The sequence below is a fragment of the Salmo salar genome, chromosome 03, assembly GCF_965601325.2.
Source record: "Salmo salar chromosome 03, fSalSal1, whole genome shotgun sequence".
NCBI lineage: Eukaryota > Metazoa > Chordata > Actinopteri > Salmoniformes > Salmonidae > Salmo > Salmo salar.
The window spans coordinates 15605467-15633364 of NC_138293.1; the positions used below are offsets into that span (position 1 = coordinate 15605467).

A 27898-nucleotide genomic window follows, 5' to 3' on the forward strand; every position below is an offset into this window, starting at 1 on the left:
ACAAACCTGTTGAATTTGCATCAGACTCTCTTCAAAGAAACTACTGTAAACATTTTTAAGGAATGTCTGGAATTAATGTACTGCATGATCACATTGCAAGACATAATATTCTACAATAATTGTATATTTCATTATAAAATATGTAAGTTGTTATTCGTCATTAAATACATTAAATATAGAATATTAGAATGCATACTTTTTTGTAGTTAGTAATCGGTGAAAACATACTTTTGCAATGTTGCACAGAGCAGACAAAAGAGACAAGAACAGATCAGTACAACATTTATAAAATAACAAAACAGAAAAAAATTACACAGGAATATTACATCTCTTACAAAGCATAAGAATCCATAGTAAAAATGTAACAGAATGAATCACGAAAATGTCTCAATCATACCCTACAACAAACATTCACCTCAAGTCAAAGGTTTCCCTTAACATACACGTTCAATATGGTTGTTTCAACCTCATAATCTACATCTACCTATTGTAAGTCATTTTCGGGGAGAAAGAACCATTCAACTGTTTCCTTTTGAACCTGTGTGAAGCGGCATCAGTCAAAGTTACTATTGTTCACCATCAAACATTATCCCATAAGAGCATGGTAGGGTAGCCTAGTGGTTAGAGTGTTGGCCTAGTAACTGAAAGGTTGCAAGTTCAAATCCCCGAGCTGACAAGGTACAAATCTGTTGTTCTGAACAGGCAGTTAACCCTAGGCCATTATTGAAAATAAGAATTAGTTTTTAACTTGCCTAGTTAAATAGAGGTTAAAAATGTGTTGGTGTCTTCTGTTGAGAACTGCTGGACTGGTACCATATAGTCTGCTGTATGGAGTAGTTGTGGATGGTACAGCAGACCCAGGCTGCTTCAACAAAGGCCATTGTCATAGTTCTTCACTAGGCGCTTGATGTGGAATAGGTTCTGTCTCAGCTCTTTGCTTCGCTGCTTCTTGGCATGATAGTCTGCTGTCTGCAGAGGAGAAATGCCACACTACAGACCTTAGATATCAAACATTTACAATGATATATCAATTGGTCAGTGAATAATATCATTACATAATACACATTATATAATATATTCAATTATAATATATTTATAAATTACATAATATTATAAAGTTAATACCTCCCAAAATTCAATAATTGTTCCTAAAAAAGAATGGAGAAAGGAAACATATAGGGAGTGATTAATTATTGATGAACAGTAACTTGAGCGATTATAACTCACCCGCTTCAGGCCCTTGAGAAGGTTGTATTCATCAGCCACTCCCTAAGATATAAAGGATAACTCTCAAAAACATTACTGCTCAAAGGGGGATTATTCATTAAAGTCAGTTTATGCGCAACGATGAGGCAAAAAACACACAAATTCCTTTTCCAACGCATAAGGCTAGTTGCCGCCGCATTTCCATTTTAAACCTTTTTTTATTATTTGTGTATCATTTAACTGATTCATTCAACTAAACAGCAAAGGTTAAAATACCACCTACTCCTTAGTAGTACAGATTTGAGGTGAAATTATCGAATGCTTGACTCCTTTTACTGGGAGAGCCGAGTCTTCCCCTTCATCTGATTTTGTTCTCAAAAAGTTGTTATAAATGTATTTATTTAAAGTAAGCTTGTGTGTGTGTGTGTGTGTGTGTGTGTGTGTGTGTGTGTGTGTGTGTGTGTGTGTGTGTGTGTGTGTGTGTGTGTGTGTGTGTGTGTGCTGTAATGGTGCTTGTTTCAATAAATTAGCAAAACTTAAATTATGAGATAATAACAATGTAGTTGCCAATTATACATTTCTACGCGAAATATCAGGAGAATATTAGACCGTAAAGAAAACATAGCCATATTGTTTTTTGCCAGAAAATGTAACAGAATATGTTTTCTTCACCTGGTACTTCGCAGTCCCCTCCTCCAGGGTATCCAGCTCTCGGCTCAGGTTGTGCATCTGTTCACTGATGTCATCCATCTCGACACACAGGCTTTTGTAGCTCGCCAGGTTGGAGTCAAACTCTTTCTTATACTGTCGTCGTTGCCTGTCTGATGTTATCTCAGGGTACATGCTGAAGAGACACATTACACAGGAATAAAGGAGACACAGGTAATTCCATTTAGATCAATGCTGCAATTTTCTTGAGCGCTTTCTTGAATGTAGAGAGCTTTGGAACAAAATGGCTTTCTGTCATGCTTTCCCACTAGCATATCTGACACAGCACACACAGCAGATAACGGTTGGATACTGTCTGTTTGTTTGAATGTTTAATCTATCACGCCATCCCTCGTTCCATCCATTCATCCATCAATCCATCTTCTCAACAAATACAGCCCACCTATGCATGTGGTCACTTTGGTCTTGGTCCAGTTCACCAGCGGTGTAGCCGGTCTCACGCTGGGTCTCCTCCTGGGAAGGGGGGGTAGGATCCCGTTCCCTTTCCCTGTGAATGGGGTACTTCTTCAGGCTCTCTGCCTCCACAGAGGGGCTGGAGCTGACCCTGGTGTGCCGGGACAGGGGCTCAGGCACACGCCCATTGGTGTTGTCATAGTAACTGGAGATAATATCAAACTGTCAATAAAGCTAGTTAACCTTTATAACTACATGATTACATTATGGTGTTATTCTTTGGACCATTCAGTCAATACAGCATGAACACTGGGAAAATAATGTATCTGTATTGACAGCAAAGCAGAAGTGGAAGGTGGCAAATTGATAACCAGCAGGCAGAGAAAATCAAATTTTAATAAAAAATAGTTTATTCATTTTCATACTGTTATGAACTATTTTAATATTGTTTTCCTGTGTCTAACCAGGCTTTACAGCCAGGGGTGAGTCGTAGGGTTCTGGTAATTTTATTGTTACCAATAACAATACTGTGACTATTATACAACTTTGGTCTATTCGGCTAGGACAAGGCCTGGATTAAATCAGATCAAACTTTAACCGGCGATAGCCAACACCCACATAGCGGATGTTTTGGCGGTGTCGGATGCCCCGAGTGGCACAGCCGTCTAATGCCCTAATGCACGGACCCTGGTTCGATTCCAGGCTGTATCACAACCAGCCGTGATTGTGAGTCCCATAGAGCGGCACACAATTGGCCCAGCGTCGTCCAGGTTAGGGTTTGGCCAGGGTAGGTTGTTATTGTAAATAAGAATTTGTTCTTAACTGACTTGCCTAGTTAAATAAAGGTTAAGGAAAAATGTTTAAATAAATGCAGAACTGCGTTGAAGTCATCAAATCAGTGAGCAGCTGCTCTTGACCATTGTCACGAAGCCACATCCGTCCCACTCACGTTAGAAGTTCAGAACGAGAAAGTGTAGGCTATATAGACATAATTACGCTAAAATTGAAAATAATTAAAGAAAAGAATGAGGATTTTGTTAGCCTAATCGAGGTATAGATTATATCTCACATTCCAGTGCTCGAACGTGTAAACAAGGCTGCATGGGATTTCTCTTAATGCACTCCGTGCAGCCAATGGCAATGCCCACTTTAGTTATAATGCCAGGAGCCGCTTGTGGATTTGACAGCTCTAACACAGTTCCACCTCCGACGTCGCCAAAACAACCACTATGCAGATGTTGGCTAAAGCGGATCTGATTGAATACATCCCTAAGACTATTCACTCTAGGTGGAGGCTACTCACTCCCGGTCGAGGCTACTCACTCCCGGTCGAGGCTACTCACTCCCGGTCGAGGCTACTCACTCCCGGTCGAGGCTACTCACTCCCGCGAGGCTACTCACTCCCGGTCGAGGCTACTCACTCCCGGTCGAGGCTACTCACTCCCGGTCGAGGCTACTCACTCCCGGTCGAGGCTACTCACTCCAGGGAGAGACTATTCACTCCAGGGAGAGACTATTCACTCCAGGGAGAGACTATGGAAACTCACTATGGGTTAAGGCTATCCACTCCAGGCTGAGACAATCCTCCCCAGACTGGCCTATTTACCTAGACTGGACTATTACATTTACAGTACCAGTCAAAAGTTTGGACACACCTACTCATTCAAGGGTTTTTCTTTATTTTTACTATTTTATACATTGAGGAATAATAGTGAATACACCAAAACTATGAAATAACACATATGGAATCATGTAGTAACCAAAAAAAGTGTTAAACAAATCAAAATATATTTCATATTTGAGATTCTTCAAAGTAGCCACCCTTTGCCTTGACAGCTTTGCACACTCTTGGCATTCTCTCAACCAGCTTCATGAGGTAGTGACCTGGAATACATGTCAATTAACAGGTGTGCCTTGTTAAAAGTTAATGTGTGGAATTTCATTACTTCTTAATCCGTTTGAGCCAATCAGTTGTGTTGTGACAAGGTAGGGGTGGTATACAGAAGATAGCCCTATTTGGTAAAATACCAAGACCATATTATGGCAAGAACAGCTCAAATAAGCAAAGAGAAATGACTGTCCATCATTACTTTAAGACATGAAGGTCAGTCAATACGGAAAATTTCAAGAACTTTGAAAGCTTCTTCAAGTGCAGTCACAAAAACCATCAAGCGCTATGATGAAACTGGCTCTCATGAGGACCGCCACAGGAAAGGAAGACCCAGAGTTACCTCTGCTGCAGAGGATAAGTTCATTAGAGTTACTATCACGCTTGAAGGTAAGACCCAGATGCAGACTGTGTCGAAGTAACAAAGTTTATTACAACAGGGGCAGGCAAATGACAGGTCAAGGCAGGAAGGGGTCAATAATCCAGAGAGGGTGTAAAGGTACAGGACAGCAGGCAGTCTCAGAGTCAGGTCAGGCAGAACGGTCAACCAGAAAACTCGTAAACAGGAGCAAGAAAAAGGTGGGAGCAGGGAAACAAAATACTGGTAGGTTCAACGAACAAAACGAACTGGCAACAGATAAACAGAGAACACAGGTATAAATACACAGGGGATAATGGGGAAGATGGGCGACACCTGGAGGGGGTGGAGACAAGCACAAAGACAGGTGAAACAGATCAGGGCATGACAGTTACCAGCCTCAGAAATTGCAGCCCAAATAAATGCTTCAGAGTTCAAGTAAAAGACACATCTCAGCATCAAATGTTCAGAGGAGACTGCGTGAATCAGGCCTTCATTGTCAAATTGCTGCAAAGAAACCACTACTTAAGGATACCAATAATTAGAAGAGACTTGCTTGGGCCAAGAAACACGAGCAATGGACATTAGACTGGGGGAAATCTGTCCTTTGGTCTGATGAGTCCAAATTTGAGATTTTTGATTCCAACCACCATGTCTTTGTGAGATGCAGAGTAGGTGAACGGATGATCTCCGCATGTGTGGTTCCCACCGTGAAGCACGGAGGAGGAGGTGTGATGGTGTGGGGGTGCTTTGCTGGTGACAGTCTGTGATTTATTTAGAATTCAAGGCATACTTAACCAGCATGATATGCCATCCCATCTGGTTTGTGCTTAGTGAGACTAGCATTTGTTTTTCAACAGGACAATGACCCAAACACACCTCCAGGCTGTGTAAGGGCTATTTGACCAAGAAGGAGAGTGATGGAGTGCTGCATCAGATTCCCTAGCCTCCACAATCACCCAACCTCAACCCAATTGAGATGGTTTGTGATGAGTTGGACCACAGAGTGAAGTTTAAGCAGCCAACAAGTGCTCAGCAAATGTGGGAACTCCTTGAAGACTGTTGGAAAAGCATTCCAGGTGAAGCTGGTTGAGAGAATGCCAAGAGTGTGCAAAGCTGTCATCAAGGCAAAGGGTGGCTACTTTGAAGAATATAAAATGTATTTTGATTTGTTTAACACTTTTTTGGTTACCACATGATTCCATATGTGTTATTTTATAGTTATGTCTTCACTATTATTCTACAATGTAGAAAATATTAAAAATAAAGAAAAACCCTTGAATGAGTAGGTATGTCCAAACTTTTAGACAATATCAAGCCCTATTACTCACACATTGCCATTGTAGGTCTCCTCACTGTAGATGCTGACTGTTCCGGCTCCGTCTGAGACAACACTGTTCTCTGTCCTGAGATCAGGAACGGTCTTCTCTGATAAGATCACAGTAGGGGCCCGCTGAGTGCTCTGCCCCTCTGCAACATAGTCCACCTGAAACAATGTAAAAACATTGCTATTAGCCTAAATATTTCATATGGATTTGGTATGATAGTGTTTTTGAGGGTGTTTTGCTGTGTCCTGCCTCGAACGCTATGAACCAGAAAGTCTCATGCATCTTAACCAGAATGTCAAGGACATTCTCATAATTATACCGGTCTTACCCTGTAGACCACTTATACTACCTACACTATATACAGTGGCTTGTGAAAGTATTCACCCCCCTTGGCATTTTTCCTATTTTGTTGCCTTACAACCTGGAATTAAAATAGATTTTTGGGGGTTTGTATCATTTGATTTACACAACATGCCTACCACTTTGAAGATGCAAAATATTTTTTACTGTGAAACAAAAAAGTAATAAGACAAAAAAACGGAAAACTTGAGCGTGCATAACTATTCACCCCCCCAAAGTCAATACTTTGTAGATCCACCTTTTGCAGCAATTACAGCTGCAAGTCTCTTGGGGTATGTCTCTATAAGCTTGGCACATCTAGCCACTGGGATTTTGCCCATTCTTCAAGGCAGAACTGCTCCAGCTCCTTCAAGTTGGATGGGTTCCGCTGGTGTACTGCAATCTTTAAGTCATACCACAGATTTTCAATTGGATTGAGGTCTGGACTTTGACTAGGCCATTTAAATGTTTCCCCTTAAACAACTCAAATGTTGCTTCAGCAGTATTCTTAGGGTCATTGTCCTGCTGGAAGGTGAACCTCCGTCCCACTCTCAAATCTCTGGAAGACTGAAACAGGTTTAACTCAAGAATTTGCCTGTATTTAGCGCCACCCATCATTCCTTCAATTTTTGACCAGTTTCCCAGTCCCTGCTGATGAAAAACATCCCCACAGCATGACGCTGCCACCACCATGCTTCACTGTGGAGATGGTGTTCTCGGGGTGATGGGAGGTGTTAGGTTTGTGCCAGACATAGCGTTTTCCTTGATGGCCAAAAAGCTACATTTTAGTCTCATCTGACCAGAGTACCTTCTTCCATATGTTTGGGGAGTCTCCCACATCCCACATGCATTTCTTTCTTTAAGCAATGTCTTTTTTCTGGACACTCTTCCATAAAGCCCAGCTCCGTGGAGTGTACGGCTTAAAGTGGTCCTATGGACAGATACTCCAATCTCCACTGTCAAGCTTTGCAGCTCCTTCAGGGTTATCTTTGGTCTCTTTGTTGCCTCTCTGATCAATGCCCTCCTTGCCTGGTCCGTGAGTTTTGGTGGGCGGCCCTCTCTTGGCAGGTTTGTTGTGATGCCATATTCTTTCCATTTTTTAATAATGGATTTAATGCTACTCCGTGGGATGTTCAAAGTTTCAGATATTTTTTTATAACCCAACCCTGATATGTACGACACTTGGCATCGCGTATGGTGATCTTAGGCTTGTGTGCGGCTGTTCTGCCATGGAAACCCATTTCATGAAGCTCCCAACAAATACTTACTGTGCTGACGTTGCTTCCAGAGGCAGTTTGGAAGTCGGTAGTGAGTGTTGCAACTGAGGAGAGATGATTTTTACGCCCTACGCACTTCAGCTCTAGGCGGTCCCGTTCTGTGCGCTTGTGTGACCTACCAGTTCGCGGCTGAGCCGTTGTTGCTCCTAGACGGTTCAACTTCACAACCCTGATCTGTACTTCTCCACAACTTTGTCCCTGACCTGTTTGGAGAGCTCCTTGGTCTTCATAGTGCCGCTTGCTTGGTGGTGTCCCTTGCTTAGTGGTATTGCAGACTCTGGGGCCTTTCAGAACAGGTGTATATATACTGAGATCATGTGACAGATCATGTGACACTTAGATTGCACACAGGTGAACTTTATTTAACTAATTATGTGACTTATGAAGGTAATTGGTTGCACCAGATCATAGCAAAGGGGGTGAATACATATGCACGCACCATTTGTCCATTTTTTTTGAATTTTTTTAAACAAGTAATTTTTTTCATTTCACTTCACCAATTTTGACTATTTTGTGTATGTCCATTACATGAAATCCAAATAAAAATCCATTTAAATTACAGGTTGTAATGCAACAAAATAGGAAAAACGCTAAGGGGTGAATACTTTTGCAAGGCGCTGTATACACCAGTATGTTTACACCCTTTCAAATTGTTGATTAGGCTATTTCAGCCACACCAGTTGCTGACAGGTGTATAAAATCGAGCACACAGCCATGCAATCTCCATAGATAAACATTGGCAGTAGAATGGCTTTACTGAAGCACTCAGTGACATTCAACATGGCATCGTCGTAGGACGCCACCTTTCCAACGAGTCAGTTCGTCAAATTTCTGCCCTGCTAGAGCTGCCCCGGTCAGCTGTAAGTGCTGCTATTGTGAAGTTGAACCATCTAGGGGCAACAACGGCTCAGCCGCGAACTGGTAGGTCACACAAGCTCACAGAACGGGACCGCCTAGTGCTGAAGTGCGTAGGGCGTAAAAAGCATCTGTCCTCAGTTGCAACACTCCCTACCGACTTCCAAACTGCCTCTGGAAGCAACGTTAGCACAATAAGTATTCGTTGGGAGCTTCATGAAATGGGTTTCCATGGCAGAACAGCCGCACACAAGCCTAAGATCACCATACGCGATGTAAAGTGTCGGCTGGAGTGGTGTAAAGCTTGCTGCCATTGGACTCTGGAACAGTGGAAACACGTTCTCTAGAGTGATGAATCACGCTTCACCATCTGGCAGTCCGACGGACAAATCTGGGTTTGGCGGGTGCCAGTAGAATGCTACCTGCCCGAATGCATAGTGCCAACTGTAAAGTTTGGTGAAAGAAGAATAGTGGTCTGGGGCTGTTTTTCATGGTTCGGTCTACGCCCCTTAGTTCCAGTGAAGGGAAATCTCCCAACATCATTTATAAAAAATTAAAAAATAAAAATTCAGTGCCCGACATCACTAATGCTCTTGTGGCTGAATGGAAGCAAGTCCCTGCAGCAAAGTTCCAACATCTATGGGAAAGACTTCCCAGAAGAGTGTAGGCTGCTGTAGCAGCAAAGGTGGGACCAACTCCATATTAATGCCCATGATTTTGGAATGAGATTTTCGACGAGCAGGTGTCCACATACTTTTGGTCATGTAGTGTTTATTCAATTGATGTAGTTCTGTCCTTGAGCTGTTCTTGTCTATTAATGATCTCTATTGTGTCACGTTTCATGTTTTGTGTGGACCCCAAAAAGACTAGCTAACAAATACAACAGGACTTTCTGGGAACCCTTTTTCGAACCACCAGCGTAGCATTATAGATAGTGCCTTTTAAGAATTGTTATAAGCAGTCATAACAGCTGATGGTCAAGGCTCTTATATAGAAAACCTTTAATGCATTCATAAAGGCTGCAAATGTATTCATAATACACACCATAGTTATCCTCGGATGGCATAACCCAACATCAAGCACTTCCAGCAATGATCTACAACATCATTAGGAGCAGATAGACTGAACAGTCTGTCGAGACTAGAAGTCTGTGACATGGATCAGATGGGCTGCACGCCATTACTGTTCCCAGCTGGAATACGTGTAAAACCTCAAAGGCACTGTCTAGCGAAATCCCTGCACAGTCAGCAAGTAGAAGTAACATTTTTTACATTAATATGGTTTATTTTAATATAACCACAATGTTCTTTCAATATGGGGCTAATTCATTTTTTAAAACTAAAATGAACAAAAAAAGAAGCTTATTTTCACCGACACCATTTCTGTGAAATGAAGCGGTACTATTGCGCCTTGCAGACAGACTGATTAAGAAGCGTATACTGTAGAGGTTTGCAGCAACACCAAGGCAACTCACTGCTTTAATACATTATACATGACATTTGCATTATATATGCTTCCCTGCAAGGCAAGCAGCTCATTGCAATGAAGGTGCATCGGGTTAGCACCACACAAGAAGCTGCCAGATACTTGGGATAAGATATAGGCCACTGTGGAATAATTGATTGCGAATACGTTTTCTAACAGTTTGAGATCTATAGCACGGGACGTAATACATTCTACCAGAGGAAATGGAGGAAGTGGGGCTACTACGGAGTAAATGAATTACGTGGGCACCAGAGTGAAGAGTCTATCACTATCAGTGCTCTGATCGCACTGATATTCTCACTGTCTATAATAATTCAACGTAATGAATTCTCCAGGGACCCAGACAGGTCATGTATGAAACCAGCTCCTCACAGGAAGTCAATACTACTGTATGCTCTATTACGAGGTTATAATATTTTAGTGAATTGTTTGTGCTGGGAAATATCATTTCTGAATAAGGGAAAACAAATATATTTATTTGCTAAGTCATATTTATTTTTGGATTCATGTTTTACAAGCGGTCTAATTGCTCTTTCAATGTAATGTTTTTTGTGATAAACTAAAAAAACATGTCCAAATGGCCAATGTGTGCCATATACCTGCTTAAACAACTCAGGGCCTGGATTGGCCGAAACCATTTTGAGTAAATACACAGTCGTGATACCATTACCTTATCTGGGTCCTCACAATGCCTGTTATCACCTGGCTGGCTAATGATCAGTCTGAGTGAAACCAGGTGTGCCATAAACAAGCACCTGACAGCCAGTGAGAAGAGGTAATGTTACTCTATAAACTACAGCAGAGAGGAAGTGGCGAAGCGGATAACTGGGCCCCAAATCTGTTCTCCAGCAGGTGGAGTTTTTGTATGGAGGTCAATGAGAGAGTGTCGAATTTGGTAAACAAAACATTGAATGGCTTATTTGATCAAATAGAAATGTCTTAATGATTAGGTTGTTACGAATGACCTGATATAAGTAGTACACGTGACATCCCAGCAATTTTGAAAAAAAAACGTTATATCGGTGTTGTGCCTGGTCATCATTAGTTACCACAGCGACAAAGAGAAAAAAACCTTTGTGGCAACTAGTGGAAACCATTCACTGTTAAAATAGAAATACTCAAAACACCATCATTGTACAGTAAAACCATGAAAAGTAGTGCACCTAAGGTGAGATCTGGTGTTTGTATCAGGGCACAAGGCGAGACCCAGATGCAGACACGGGAGGCAGATGGTTTGTCTTTGATATTTATTAATCAATCCAAAAGGGGTAGGCAAGAGAATGGTCGTGGACAGGCAAAAGGTCAAAACCAGTTCAGGAGATACAGAGTAGCAGGCAGGCTCGAGGTCAGGGCAGGCAGAATGGTCAGGCAGGTGGGTACGGAGTCCCGAAAACAGGCAAGGGTCAAAACCGGGAGGACTAGCAAAAAGAGAATAGAAGCAGGAGTACGGAAAAACACGCTGGTTGACTTGAAAGACATACAAGACAAACTGGCACAGAGAGACGGGAAACACAGGGATAAATACACCAGGGAAAATAAGCAACACCTGGAGGGGGTGGAGACAATCACAGGAACAGGTGACACAGATCAGGGTGTGACAGTTTGAATGTAAACCCATTCACTTTTTACACATTTTGTTACGTTACAGCCTTATTCTAAAACGGATTAAATTATTTGTTTTCCTCACCAATCTACACACAATACCCCATAAAGACAAAGCAAAAACAGGTTTTAGACATTTTGCACATTTATTACAAATAAAAAACCAGAAATTCCTTATTTACATAAATATTCAGACCCTTTGCTATAAGACTCGAAATTGAGCGCAGGTGCATCCTGTTTCCATTGATCATCCTTGAGTTGGTTCTACAACTTGATTGGAGTCCTGCGGTAAATCTGTGGTAAATTCAATTGATTGTAAATGATTTGGAAAGGCACACACCTGTCTATATAAAGTTCCACAGATGACAGTGCATGTCAGAGCAAAAACCAAACCATGAGGTCGAAGGAATTGTCCGTAGAGCTCCGAGACAGGATTGTGTCGAGGCACAAATCTGGGGAAGGGTACCAAAACATTTCTGCATCATTGAAGGTCCCCAAGAACACATTGGCCTCCATCATTCTTACATGGAAGAAGTTTGGAACGACCAAGACTCTTCCTAGAGCTGGCTGCCCGGCCAAACTGAGCAATCAGGGGAGAAGGTACTTGGTCAGGGAGGTGATCAAGACCCCGAGGGTCACTCTGACAGAGCTCCAGTTCCTCTGTGGAGATGGGAGAACCTTCCAGAAGGACAACCATATCTGCAGCACTCCACTAATCAGGCCTTTGTGGTAGAGTGGCCAGATGGAGCCACTCCTCATTAAAAGACACATGACAGCCCGCTGAATGCCAAGCGTCACGTCTGGAAAAAAATCTGTCACCATCCTTACGGTGAAGTATGGTGGTGGCAGCATCATGCAGTGGGGATGTTTTTCAGTCTCAGGGACTGGGAGACTAGTCAGGATCAAAGGAAAGATGAACGGAGCGATGAACAGATCTTTGATGAAAACCTGCTCCAGAGTGCTCAGGACCTCAGACTGGGGCGAAGGTTCACCTTCCAACAGGACAACGACCCTAAACACACAGCCAAGACAACGCAGGAGTGGCTTTGGAACAAGTCTCTGAATGTCCTTTACTGAGTAAAGGGTCTGAATACTTCAGATTTTTCATATTTTTTATTTCGATAAATTTGCTAAAGAAATCTAAACCTGCTTTTGCTTCGTCATTATGCGTTACTGTGTGTAGATTGATGAGGGGGGAAAAAACTGTTTAATCAATTTTAGAATAAGGCTGTGACCTACCAATATGTGGAAAAAGTAAAGGGGTCTGAATACTTTCTAAATGTACTGTATTTCAAAACAAGTACTCGGAGCCACCCAAAGTGGTTCTTCAGTATGAATAATTGTGTTTTGAAAACAATTGTTGGTGTTTCAGTGCATGTAAATGTTTTGGCAGACTGTCTTTCATATAATAAAATGTTTTTAAATTGCATATGGTTTATAGCATAAATATTGATTATACATTTTGATTGAATTTTCTGTCAATATTTTAATAAAACATTTAAAGAAGACACTGGGAATTGAATACTTTCCTAGGGTAGACTTTGGCACTGATTATAGGCTACAGTTGCCAGGGAACTTTGTGAGATTATAAATAATTGTACAATCAAAATGTTTAGGGCTATGTAAGTTATAGCGGAAGTAACAAGGTCAAATAAAATGTTATTGGTTTCATTAACATATTTAGCAGATGTTATTGCAGGTGTAGCGAAATGCTTGTGTTCCTAGCTCCAATAGTGCAGTAATATCTAACAATACACACATCTAAAAGTTAAATGACATGTATAAAGTGAGCCTTCATCGCTGGTATTCATGTGAGAAAGTGGATGTGAACCCAGGTCCCCTGCTTGTCAAAACACCACCTTAGGCCACTCAGCCAGTCTTCAGAAGGAAACTGTTGTGCTGAACCACCTTTGTTACACTGATCACATGGGGCCTGATTCAGGCTTAACATGGACTCAATAAAAACTTTACTGAAGTCCCATTTTTTAAAGTGCACGTTAAATCAACTTATCTCAAGTCTGAATAGGGCCTAAGGAGAATGTTTTTTGGTGAAATTCCACCTTTATTTTTTTCATACCTTCATATCAGAAGATGAATGTTTAGATTAAAGGCAAAATGTGAACTTCAAACATCGTGCCTCTGTAATGTTCAGAATTCCCCCAGTCTGAAGCACAGCGGTGGAGGGAGGGCATTCAAAACTCTATGGTCAAGTATAAAAACAGGCAAGTTTGCAGGCACCTTCCCTGTATTCGGGTCCTTCACAAACTCCAACGGAGAGCACCAAGAACATTTATTTTGTGTAGCAGTTTGGATGCTAATTGTCCAAGTAAAACAGACATTTTGTTTCATTGATCAGTTTTCTTGATTCTACATGTAGTTAATTGACACGTCATTGTTTGCACCTTTCGTGCACTTGTTTTATATGCAAATGAAGGCCAGCTTTTGAGATAATACTGCTGGTGTAACAGCTGTCTTCAAGAATGGACCAAGGCGCAGCGGGAATGTGGATACTCATATTTTAAAAAAAGGAGTAAAGCATCCACCGGACAAAAACAATACACGACAGCAACAGTTTCAGGCTATCAAACGCAGTGCAAAAACAACTACCCACAACCCCAAAGAAAAACACACACTCCTATATAGGACTCCCAATCAAAGGCAACTCAACACACCTGCCTTCAATTGGGAGTCCCAATCACCAACACAACCATTCACACACACAAAACCCCTGCCACATCCTGACCAAAACTAACACCATTACGCCCTCTGCTGGTCAGGACGTGACAGTACCCCCCCCCTCAAGGTGCAGACCCCGGAAAGCACCTAAAAGAAAAAACAAACGCCCAAACAACAAAAAATATCCCCCTAAACAATAAGGGAGGGAAGGGAGGGTGGCTGCCGTCAACGACGGCACTGTGCTACACCCTCCCTCCCCAACCCACCTATCCTGGAGGTGGCTCAGGTGCAGGACGTGGACCTCGCTCCACCTTCGGCGTCGCCCACTTCGGTGGCGCCGATAGCTGCGCCGGGCAGACTGGCCACTCGGGCTGGGCCGGAAGACATGCGGGCCGCTCGGGCTGGGCCGGAGGACAGGCGGGCCGCTCGGGCTGGGCCGGAGGACAGGCGGGCGGCTCGGGCGGCTCATGACTGGCGGGCGGCTCGGGCGGCTCATGACTGGCGGGCGGCTCGGGCGGCTCATGACTGGCGGGCGGCTCGGGCGGCTCATGACTGGCGGGCGGCTCGGGCGGCTCATGACTGGCGGGCGGCTCGGGCGGCTCATGACTGGCGGGCGGCTCGGGCGGCTCATGACTGGCGGGCGGCTCGGGCGGCTCATGACTGGCGGGCGGCTCGGGCGGCTCATGACTGGCGGGCGGCTCGGGCGACTTGACTGGCGGGCGGCTCTGGCGACTCTTGACTGGCGGGCGGCTCTGGCGACTCTTGACTGGCGGGCGGCTCTGGCGACTCTTGACTGGCGGGCGGCTCTGGCGACTCTTGACTGGCGGGCGGCTCTGGCGACTCTTGACTGGCGGGCGGCTCTGGCGACTCTTGACTGGCGGGCGGCTCTGGCGACTCTTGACTGGCGGGCGGCTCTGGCGACTCTTGACTGGCGGGCGGCTCTGGCGACTCTTGACTGGCGGGCGGCTCTGGCGACTCTTGACTGGCGGGCGGCTCTGGCGACTCTTGACTGGCGGGCGGCTCTGGCGACTCTTGACTGGCGGGCGGCTCTGGCGACTCTTGACTGGCGGGCGGCTCTGGCGACTCTTGACTGGCGGGCGGCTCTGGCGACTCTTGACTGGCGGGCGGCTCTGGCGACTCTTGACTGGCGGGCGGCTCTGGCGACTCTTGACTGGCGGGCGGCTCTGGCGACTCTTGACTGGCGGGCAGCTCTGGCGACTCTTGACTGGCGGGCAGCTCTGGCGACTCTTGACTGGCGGGCAGCGCCCTCTGCTGGTCAGGACGTGACAGCTGGCTTGTTTGCCTACTAGCTTTATGAGTTTTATCTACTGTTTGATGTATACCCCACATGCTATATGCTACACTTAAAACCTGTTGGGGCTACAGGTTAGCAATGAACCCCGAGACGGGATTGCTAACAAGGCTGGAAATTCAAAACATCAAAAATCTAATAATTTCAATTTCTCAAACAATCAACTATTTTACACAATTTAAAAGATAAACATCTCCTTAATCTAACCACATTGTTCGATTTTCAAAGAGGCTTTACGGCAAAAGCATGAAGTTAGATTATGTTAGGACAGTACATAGCCACAAAAGTACAAACATCCATTTTCAATTCAAGGTCAGGCGTCACCAAAAGCAGAAACCAGCTAAAATTATGCACTAACCTTTGGCAATCTCCATCAGATGACACTCCTAGGACATTATGTTATACAATACATGCATTTTTTGTTCCATCAAGTTCATATTTATATCCAAAAACAGCATTTTACAGTAGCGGTGAAATTCAGATTTTTTCCTTCTCTGAAATGCTTCCGGTGAACAACGTTACAATTTACAAAATTACTATTCGAAAACATCGGTAAATTATAATATTGTCATTCAAATAATTATATTTTAACATTTCGTAAATGCTACTGTATTGCCAGATTTCAAAATAACTTTACTGGGAAATCACAAGTTGCAATAAACCGGGTGCTGTGCTAAGAACAATAGGCTAGGCTATATAGGTTAGCATCATCTTGTAACCATCTAATTTCAATAATACTATCGTCAATAATCCCTTACCTTTGATTATCTTCATCCATTGGCACTTCCAGGAATCCCAGGTCCACTACAAATGTGGTTTCTTTTGACAAAGTTCATAATTGATGTCCAAATAACTCCAAGTTGTTCCATGTTGTTAGCGCTTCGGTGGCCACTCAAAAGTAGCGCGGGCGGGGGGGTGGGAAGTCACGGCGAAATGTTATAAAAGAATCTATTTATGTTAGTTCAAACATGTCAAACGTTGTTTAGCATCAATCTTTAGAGCCATTTTTAACGTGAAACATCAGTAATGTTTCAACCCGACCTCTCCTGTGTCTTGAAAAACGTATTTGAAAATTGTCTCGCGTCACATGATTGAGCAGGTGCAGGCAATAATGGAAGTGACGACATCCCAGGGAGGTCAACTTCCCTTCCTTGTCATCTGGTCTCTGTTGATCATAGACGCTTCAAACAATGTTATAAAGATCGCTGACATCTAGTGGAAGCCGTAGGAGTTGCGAAATGAATCCTTTCTCACTGTGGTATCTATTAAACAATGATTAAAAAAAATAGTACAGCCACAAAATTCTTTTTTTCTCTCAGGTTTTCTCAGGTTTTTGCCTGCCATATGAGTTTTGTTATACTTACAGACACCATTCAAACAGTTTTAGAAAATTCAGAGTGTTTTCTATCCAAATCTGGTAATAATATGCATATCCTAGCTTCTGAGTTGGTGTAGGTGGCAGTTAAAAATGGGCACATATTTTTTTCAAAATTCTCAATACTGCCCCCTAGCCCCAACAGGTTTTAACAGCCACTGCTATGTTAGCCTGCTCTAGCTTTGGCCTACTACACCACGTGTTATTTCATCCCACTTTTGACATTCATATTGTTATCTTGTTGCTATATTTGCATAGCTTAATCAAGTATTTGCTTTATGCATGTTATTATGTTTAATAATTGTATTCATATTGCAATTTATTACTATTATAGCATGTGATAACCTCATTTTACATTCATACACTATCATTATTACTTGTTATTTTTTTGCTATTTCTGTCTCCCTGCAGAAAATCAGACACGTGTATGTGTATATATACACACAACGTTACCCACCGGCTGGCCAATCAAGACCAGCATCAAAGACTAATGTCAGCTGAACTGTCAACTGTCAATCATATCATCTAACTCAACTGTACTGTGACTCAATTAATCTGAACAACCTTCCATACCATGTAACATCATCTGAATTTAAAGACTCAGGTCAGGACATTAGCATAATGGATGACTGGTGGATCGCATTGAGCCCTGGGCTGAAGTTTTTTTACAAGTGCTTTTTGCCCTCCAGAACGTCCTCATTTCATCGGGGAATGGACTCTACAGGTGTAGGATCTTAATTTGAGCCAGTTTGCTACAGCAGGAAAATAATCCTGCAGCAACAGCAAATGTGAATTATTTTGTGGATTATAATTAAGACATTGTTTTGTAGAGTTTGATATATTTCATTAGGGCAAATCAAGTCTGACATTTTAAAGTGTAAATTACAAACTTTAGAAGCCTTTTTAAACATAGAATACACTAAAAGTTAGCCTTTTCTGCTGTGCAGGAAAATTCTCAGCAACAAAAATCATGAAATTAAGATCCTACATCTGTCAAGTTGGTTGGATGTCCTAAGGGTGGTGGACCATTCTTGATCCATACGGGAAACTGTTGAGTGTGAAAAACCCAGCAGCGTTGCAGTTCTTAACACAAACCGGTGCGCCTGGCACCTACTACCATTCTACTACCTTTGTCTGTTCACCCTCTGAATGGCACACATACACAATCCATGTCTCATCTTAAAAATAATTATTTAACCTGTCTCCTCCCCTTCATCTATACTGACTTACGTGGATTTAACCTTTAAAAGTACATATGGAGTTGTTTTAATAAGATGGTCATACCATCGTTCGTTTAGCTATTTGATTTTGAATGTTAGGACCCCTTTAGGTATAAAATAATCATTTGAAATGATTGAATTTGGCCTTTACTACTAGCCCCAAGGAAATGCACTGAATAATGCATTCATAAATGCCAAAAAAGACAGTCAAAAAATAAATCATAAGGTTTTGAAGTGTCTGTCCTATATCAAGGAGATATAAGAAAGCTCAAGAAATGTTTTATTTTTTTGTGGACACATATTTAACCCCTTATTTTTGTTGGCACAAAACTACCCCCATACATCCATTCGTTTGTATGGGTTACATTCAGACGAGTCCTGTGACACTGGGTTCCATTCAGACAAGACCTGTGATACAAGGGAGAGCACCATTGTGTTCGTAAGAGTCTCCCCTTTCCATAGAGTGGAGAGGTTTGTAGGCCAGGGTTCCCCAACTTATTCGGCCACCAATCTTTCTGAGCAAAAAAAATATAATAAATCAACTTTTTGTGACATAAAAGACTGTGAAAACACCAGGATATCAGCTCCAAGTGATTTTAATTTAAGAAATCTGTTCCCAAGTATTCTCACACATAATAGAGAGACACGTGATCGTAAACAAATGTGAGCAAGATTTGAAATGATTGTTTTAGTCAAACGTTATATCTGTTTGTGCTTGTTGTGGACAATTTGCAGTTGATGATCCCTGTTGTAGGCCAAACCGTTTGGACACTACAGACGTTTGTGAGAATTCCGATTTTCAGGATTTCTCATGGTCTGACAAACACCACTTTAGCTCGGCCACCATCCACTGCAGATGTGGAAGGCCGACATAGGCAGATGCGGTGAATAGAAATGCAGCCCACGCAAAAAAACTGATATCTCTATCTTAAACTGACAGATTTTGATGGAGATTGACGCATTGACGTTTGTGTCAATAGACTCTGAAGGATTAACAAGTGACATCACTAAGGGGTCATAACTATCATCTGGATTCACCTGGACAGTCTGTCATGGAAATGGCAGGTGTTCCTAATGTTTTGTATACTCAGTGTACAATAAGAGGGACTCCCATTTACAGTACTTGGAAACTCCAGAAGAAGAGATCTAATTCTGCACTAGACAGGATTCAGAACACCATCATAGTGTTTAGGAGCTTTAGAGAGAGGAAACAACACCAAAAGAGAAGGGATTTAATTCTGCACTACACAGGACTCGAAACACTGTAATAATGTTTTCAAGCTTTACCGGGTTAGGGCTAGAGCTCTGCTACCTGATCTGAGCCCAACGGGCGCCAACGTTATACATCGGGTTAGGGCCGGGAAGGGCATGTTTTTCCCTCAATAACTAGGGTACGGCAGGGCTCGGGTATCACTAAATTTATCAGTAACATTTTGAAGCTGAGCCATTTGCACGTACTCTGCTGAGCAGTACAGTCATATCTGACTAAGATCATGGTGTCGGAAGTAATTAGACCTTGTCAAATATAAAACAGGAGAGATGTTCCTTTGACTTTAGAGTTTAGACTGATCAAAAGTAGCTAACAGCTAACTGGACTCTCATGTCTCTTCCTTCATTGAGCAGAGCCAGAAATACTTTTGAGGAGATGGGGAAACTCCATTGTAATCGTATTGTGTACGTTGCCCATGCTACGTCAATGAGCTGCAAGGTGCATTCTGGGATAGGAGAGCTCTCCTTCAAGGAGTGAACTACATTGTTGGTTAAGGGCTTGTCGCTAAGCATTTCACAGTATTCGGGCGCATGTGATAAATTACATTTGATTTCATTTCATTTTATTTGAATGAGTCAATTGGGCGCTAGGTCAAAAACCCAACATTAGCATGAATTTCGTCAACAAAAAGTACAACATTACAAATATTTTCCAAGATGTGAGATAATTAACTTGCTATATGTAATATTGTCTAGCTTTGGCATCGTGACATTAAGGTACTTTCAAGGAAAATAGGCACGTTTCTCGACTCATACCCTAACTTTGAGAAGGGATTATGACAACGTGAACGCAATTGTTCGACGGTCTGCTGGGCGTTATACATTCCTCCATTCATTGCCCAATGGGATTCCTATCTCCTCCTTTCTCTAATATCTCTGGCAGAGCAGCCCAAGCGGAGCCATTGCTATGTATACACAGAGCCGCCATGAGCAGAGTGCATGCAGAGCGAGCTGCCTGAGCGCAGAGCGAGCTGCCTGAGCGCAGAGCGAGCTGCCTGAGCGCAGAGCGAGCTGCCTGAGCGCAGGGAGTGATAGAGTGACAGACAAAGAGGATTTCAGGTCTTCGGACAGGGCCTTAAATTTGGCAGAAGCAATCGGGCCTGGGTAGGGTTGAGCCTGAACGTCACAGGCATGGGAAGGACTCAGGCGTAAAATTCATGCCTGTGCAGGGCTCTAGTTAGCGCTCCCAATCTCTGGCAAGGTGTTGCACAACTCTTGATTATGTGGTGTTACATCACACCGTCATGTTTCAGATCACCTCAGGATGAATGTTTCAGTCCACCTTAAATCTGTCTCAATACCCTCAGAACCATGTGTTTCAATACTCCAGCAAAGTTAACGTTTCATCTCCTTTAAGGTGGTAGCAGCTCAGTTGCCACTAGTTTTAGTGTTACAAAGCACTTCATTTTTAGTGTTGTGCCTGGTGTTTACACACATATACCCCCTCTCATTGGCTAGAATGGTCCAACCTGACCTTGCCTCCTCCCAACTGCCTTCCATTTTTTAAAGACATTTGTTTTCATTGTTAGAGAGGCCACTTGAGTATTTGGTCAATATAATGGATAATCTGTGACCACAGCCACCTAATGATCACACCACAATGCCATGTTTATTCTTCCAACCACTATGTTGAGAGCTTTTATAAACTGGGTGGTTTGAGCCCTGAATGCTGATTGGCTGACAGCCGTGGTACATCAGACCGTATACCACAGGTATGACAAAACCGTTATTTTTACTGACCTAATTACATTGGTAACCAGTTTATAATAGCAATAAGGCACCTCGGGGGTTTCTGGTATATGGCCAATATACCACGGCTAAGGGCTGTTCATAGCCACGACGCAACACCTCCTCAGGCGTTATTGCTTAGATATCACCACACCACAACACAATGTTTATTCTTCCAACAACAATCTTGAGAGCTTATATCACCTTTATGCTGTCCCCCAACAGTGACGTCCACCTTTGCTATTGATCTAGTTATCCAGGTGACAGGTTGGGACACAAAGGAATTCATTGTAACGCACTGGGTCAAACATGTGAACTGTTTGTGATGTAACCAACCACATTATGGATGTTCTTGGCCAACGTGAGTAGGATAGGACTACTGCAGTGAATTCCTGTCCATTTTTGTACCGCAAGAAATCAAACGCTCCACTTACCCAGTCCTGTACATCATTTCGTTCAGGTGGTCTGAGCAGAGGTCGGTCCCAGATAATGTTGGGTTTGCCGTGGCGCCAGATCTTACTGCGGGTTTTGTAGGCGTAGTATGCAGCTACACACAGCGCCACCACTACTAAGAACCCAAGCACCAACGCCACAGCCTGAAACAGAGGGTAAATTAAATGTGTCCTCATCACTACATACGATTCATTTCTTTAGGTGAATGAAAGAGTATCTATAATTAAATGTAATATGATTCGCCACAATGATTGCCATTAATTACAACAGCTATCCAACTGAGAAAACAAAAAGGGGTCAAAAGTATTTCATAGCATGTACTGTAGTAGTAAACTGTTAAGGTTTATATAGTGAAGATGTACAGTGCTCTCCGTAATTATTGGGACAGTGAAGCATTTTTCTTCAGTCTGCACTTTAACCTCATAGTCATTGTTTGATTTCAAATCCAAACTTTTGGAGTATAGAGCCATAAGAATAAAAAATGCTTCCAATAATTACGAAGGGCATTGGAGTAAAGCTTTGACCCACCTCTTCAGGGTCCATGTAGCAGTAGTGTTGGAGATACTGGTTGTACATGGGGAAACCCCCAGGGAACCCCGCTCCCACACTCCCACTTAGACTGGGGCTTCCCTGCATGTTCTGGCACATCATAAGCATGGGGTTATAGAGCATGCTCTGAGAGCTCTGCGACATGGGGTTGACACCGATCACGAACACAATGTCAATGATGCCCTGCAGCACCGCCAGGACAACGTCACAGACTAACACTGTCAGGTAAAACCTCCGACCGCGCATAGCAGGCGACCGAGAAAAACTCCCCACAAGGAAGCCCAGAGAAACCAGGAAGTTAATGGCCGCCATGGATATCATGGCCGACTTGGCCGAATAGGGGGTCATGTAGGAGCTGGAATAGCCATAGCTGCCTCCGTAATAGCCACCAGTGCCACTGCCAACCCCCATAGACCCTGTTCCATAGCCCCCCATTCCTATTCCTGCTCCGTGCATGTCCCAGACCAACGTGGAGGCTACACAGGCAAAAATGAGGAAACAGAAGATGACTGTCGCTCCTTCCATGGTTTTGACAAGCCCAGGAGCAGAGAACCATTTGTAGAAGTGTTGAGGCCTATCTTCCATATAGAATGAGTCAGGGGGAGGAGGGTAGGGGTCAAAGTTGCTCCTTGGGGAGTGCACACTTCTGTGGGTGTAGAATCCATTGGAGGTAGCAGTGTAGGGAGGACTATAGATGGGTGGGTTGTCATAGTGCCGCGGCTCATACATGATTCAGAGAGAAGGGAAGCCTGCAAAACAAGACATACATTTGAATATGTCATACTAATGTACTATCATAACAAATCACATCTTATTGCAAATTATATAAATCATATCATGATATCAAATGACATCAGGTGCCTTTACGTCGCATTGGAACGACACATTGGATAGATTTAGAGTCTCTCTTCTCTCTGTCTGTTTGCCCAACCGACAGTATTCTCATTCGTTTTGTTGCCAACAACGCTCCCTCTCCCTCAGTGAACAGCACAACTCATCAGTCCACTGCAACTCAACCCAGTGGACCTCAATAATTTAGACAGCCAGCAGCAGCAGTGTGTGCGGTGATGCGTGCTGTTTTCCACTGTGCTCTCTACCTCTCAGCTGCTTAAGTCCAGGTGTCATGTGTCCTGTCCGCATGTGATGAATATACAAGGGGAGGGTGCAATATAAGGCATGTAATGATGATAGTGACTATGCCCTCACGGTTACATCTGACTGTCACCACTCTAACCTGAGCTATGTTTAGGTCTACACCCACACACACACACGCACATACACACACGCACACGTTGGTTTTACTATCCAAGTGGGGACCAAAACATTTATTCCCATTCAAACTACTATTTTCCCTAACCTTAACCCTAACCCTAACCTTAAACCCAAACCCCTAACCATAACCATGAACCTAATCCTAACTCCTAACCCTAATTCTAACTCTAACCCTAATTCTAACTCTAACCCTAAACCTAACCCCTAAGCCTAAAATAGCATTTCTCTTTTGGGGACAGTGAAATGACTCCACTTGTCAAATGTTCCTTGTTTTACTATCCTTGTGAGAACTTTTGGAACTCAGAAGGATAGTAAAGTTAGAACACACATCTGTGGTCTCTGATAGGCAGGATACAGTAAATAATTCAAGAGCTGAACTCATGAAAGGCTGACAGGCATCAAAGCAAGCAAGTTCAAGGCTTCAGTCATCCAAAATACACGATACTGCTATATTCACTGGCCACAGTCCATATCCTGTATGAAATTATTATTACTAATGGTGAAAACTAATTAAAAAATGTTTTTGCATACAATTCTAAAAATAGGCCTGCACACCACAGTAAAAGCACAAGAATATTTGCCCAACCAACAAACATGCAGGCCTATAAATATAAACATGAAGGTCTAGTTTTTTTGTGCCTCTTGTGTGGAATGATCTCCAAAAGGCCTTAAAGTTGGTGGATTTGGTACCTTTAGGGCAGGGATGGTCTACTGATGGATGTGGGGGCCACCATTTCAGTGATGGGATAAGACTGTAACTACCAATTGGATATCACGAAAAAGTGTTAAAAAGTACAAAATAAAGGATAAAAAACGTTTTTTATTTTTTATATATATATATATATATTTGAAAAAGTCAGGTGACATAGGCTAATTAAGTGCAGTCAGTGACTGACATAACAAGAGATAACCTGCTGATGCACATCAAACATTCGAAATGGCACCTTGTGTAATTGTACAGTTGAGACTGTTGAGAGTTGAATAGTAGAATACACAAGGAGCAATTTCTACAAAAAAAAGTTTTTGGGGGGAAAGGATATGCGGGCCTACATAAATTGCCCATCCCTACTCTAGAGCGATTCAGGCTGATGTTAGAGGGCCTTTTTACTGAAGAATGTGTTCGTTTTATAGGATTGTGTTTATTTTTGTGTTTGCTTTTCATGTACTGTGTAAATGATGTGTAATAGATATGTAGTGTAATTGTTGTTTGTTGATGTGTTGTTTATTAATGTGTTAGACAGGTCGTCATTGTAAATAAATAACAATTTGTTCTTAATTTACTTACCTGTATAAATAACGGTGAAATAATATAAATTAACAAGAGAAAGACTAAAAAAACGCAACCCTTAAACGTTTAGCAGCTTTTCTGCTCACACAAACAAAAAACAAAGAATTTTATCCTATATGCTACTTTAATTTTCCAGGGTTTATCAGATGGAGTCATTACATTACATTCCAAATTCCGTGTCACCAACACAGCCTGTCAAACATAATTGTAGTAGCAACTGATAACGTTCACTTACCTGAAACGTCTGTAGGCTAATGTTATTGAAAAACGGTCATTGTGCAAAAAAAAAAGTTTAACATTACAGCTATTAGCACTTCGAATATAGGCCTACTTTTCGAAGCTTTTTCACGCATGTAGGCTACATCTCCTGAAACGATTAAAAGGTGTGCACTGGCTGTTCTCTTGGCTGCTCCAATGCGCATGGCGGTGCGCAAGGTCTCAACACAGTAGACTTTTCAAAAACTATCGCGCTCTCCTTCAAAATGTGGAGACTGGAAAGAGAGAGAGCCTACCTTAAACTGTATGTCGCTTATCGCGTTTTTCCAGATCAGTAATATAAAGGTAGAGGGGAGATACAACACATCTGGAAGAATATACATCTGCTGTATAGGCTTACCTGCATAACTCTTGACAGGAATAGATTGTTATAAATACATATATATAAGTTACTAAAACAAATGTTTTTTTTTGTATTCTTATGGATTCTTAAAAAAAAATGCATATGTCATTACTGTGTTATAGATTCAAGTGGATTGTTGGTTCCCTACTGCCCTTTTAACATTTCATATTTAACAATTCATATAAAGAAAATACAAAAAAACTCTCCATGTTATGTAGTGTATATGTATAGCCCTGCAAATGCAATGCTAGTCAATGAAATGTGAATTGACCCTGTTAGCATTGTCCACAAAAGTCCAAAGGTACACAGTCGAGCTCTGGGTTGGTTTACGAGTTCATTCACTCCATGACTGAAACTCACTCACAATATTTCTGGCCAAGTAATCTTTACAGTAGCACAAAACATGTTGTAGACTATAATGGAACAACACACAGTTACTGGTTTGTAGAGACATTTACTGAAATCCAAATAAACAACACACCAAAAAAACAAATGGTGCTTAAATAACAAAACAATCAAAGGCGTGACAGGAACAGAATAATGATGGATCTTTTGTTCCCTCTGTGTGCTATTTCTTCAGGCCCGACCCTTTGCCAAGCTGTCCTGGTCGAAATTGCGGATCCTGTTCTTGATGTGGCTTAATTTAGCTTTCAGATAGTCACAGCGTCCCTTCTTCTCCAGGAAGGCAGGGTCCTGTGAAGTCAAAAAGAAACACACATCGTGTCGACTGCAGCTCCATCACTTCACATCTTTCCCCACAGCCTGATTCTTTTTGTAATGTAAGCGGTGTTAAATGAGAAATCTAGAGGCCCCGTTTCAAAGTAGCAGCAATATTATTCACATGAATGGGCAGCTTTATTGAAAAAGCAAATATTACCTGGTTGTTTACACAACAGTATCAATTCTACTACATCTCAGTTGAACGTTAAAATGATTGCTGAACGATTTTTGGAATTGTTTCAGCGTGAGTGAGGAAACGTGAGAGGAATGTTAGGGCTCTCCATTCACCACATACACTTTTGTTTTGCTCATACTTCTTCAAAATCCGATGGATTCTCTTCTGCTCCTACATAATGGACAGAACAAACACCCACAATTAAATTGGTTAAAAGGATGAAAGATATTCATGTTTAAAAATAATATTATGCAGATGTCACATGCTATTTTTAGTGGAAGCCTCATTGCTCAGTGACAGTGACAATGAGATAACAAAAATATATTCAGTTCAAGCGTAGTTCCAGAAAAAAGGAAAGGTGTATTGTATCATAGTGAGATCGAAAACACCCTCGAGGCTCAAGCCCAGATTTGCAGAGTTAGATGAAATCACTCACCTCATGACTATTGCCATCTTTGAGGAGTTTTCCCATCATGGCATCCAGCTCTCTGAACTTCATGAAGGTGGTACTGATATCTTTGTGAAGGTCCTTGTACTCCTGATACTGGTCGTTAAAAACAGCTTTGTATTTTTCCCTTTCTTCCATAGAGAAGATTTCTGGATATTTACTGAAGGGATAGGGTAAGACACAAGGCTATGTTAGATAATGTCTTATTACATATCACTATTACACCTAGTGCAATTTAACCAAATATGAGCACTTCCTGTTGCTCCATGTGTACCTCAGCACGAGAGCCTCACATCCTTACACAAAATCAGTGTCAGGATATTAGGCAAATCCTCTCACTCACATTATATAGTCTGCGATGACTCTGGGCTTCTGGGCATACCCTGTGAGGTTGGCTCTGTTCCAGCTGCCTGGCTCCTCCTGATGGGAATCTGTGATGTGCAGGCGTTTGTTCGCCCTTACTGAGCTGTCCATTTCATCCTCAAACACAATCCTCTTGGTCTGGGGATTAGGAGGTTTGGTCTGGGCAACAGAGATGGACCTCAGATGCTCCTGAAGCCAAAGTTGAAGAATTATGTATCATGCAACAACTCAAAGTATATTAGATACCAAAGCATCCAATGACACATGTACACTGTGCTGAAAGGGTGAAAACAACCTGCCTCATGTTGCCTCATATGATGATTGCAACTGTGTGAAGTTATGTACAGTACCAGTCAAAAGTTTGGACACCTGCTCATTCCAGGGTTTTTCTTTATTTTTACTATTTTCTACATTGTATAATAATAGTGAAGACGTTAAAACTATGAAATAACACATAGGGAATCATGTAGTAACCAAAAAAGTGTTAAACAAATCAAAATATGTTTCCTATTTGAGATTCGTCAAAGTAGCCACCCTTTGCCTTGATGACAGCTTTGCACACTCTTGGCATTCTCTCAACCAGCTTCATGAGGTAGTCACCTGGAATGCATTTCAATTAACAGGTGTGCCTTGTTAAAAGTTAATTTGTGGAATTTATTTCCTTCTTAATGCGTTTGAGCCAATCAGTTGTATGTAACAAGGTAAGGGTGGTATACAGACAATTGCCCTATTTGGTAAAAGACCAAGTCCATATTATGGCAAGAACAGCTCAAATAAGCAAAGAGAAACGACAATCCATCATTACTTTCAGACATGGAGGTCAGTCAATGCGGAACATTTGAAAGTTTCTTCAAGTGCAGTCGCAAAAACCATCAAGCGCTATGATGAAACTGGCTCTCATGAGGAATGGAAGACCCAGAGTTACCTCTGGTGCAGAGGATAAGCTAGCCAGCAGCAGCATACCACCCTGC

General features: G+C 42.3%; 1 protein-coding gene across 1 annotated transcript in view; it reads right to left on the bottom strand.

Annotated features, from left to right (window-relative positions):
- Positions 1-266: 266 nt before the first annotated feature.
- ocln1 (occludin1) overlaps positions 267-27898 on the bottom strand; it is a 33754-nt gene continuing 6122 nt past the window's right edge. Inside the window, exons 3-13 of the mRNA XM_045715672.2 lie at positions 26908-27116; positions 26553-26724; positions 26237-26287; positions 25804-25914; positions 22022-22774; positions 21475-21636; positions 5906-6060; positions 2318-2533; positions 1879-2050; positions 1228-1269; positions 267-969 (exon numbers count right to left, since the gene is read on the bottom strand). Coding sequence (XP_045571628.2) covers positions 868-969; positions 1228-1269; positions 1879-2050; positions 2318-2533; positions 5906-6060; positions 21475-21636; positions 22022-22774; positions 25804-25914; positions 26237-26287; positions 26553-26724; positions 26908-27116 — 2145 coding nt within the window. The 3' untranslated portion in view covers positions 267-867. The remainder of the gene's footprint in view (positions 970-1227; positions 1270-1878; positions 2051-2317; positions 2534-5905; positions 6061-21474; positions 21637-22021; positions 22775-25803; positions 25915-26236; positions 26288-26552; positions 26725-26907; positions 27117-27898) is intronic.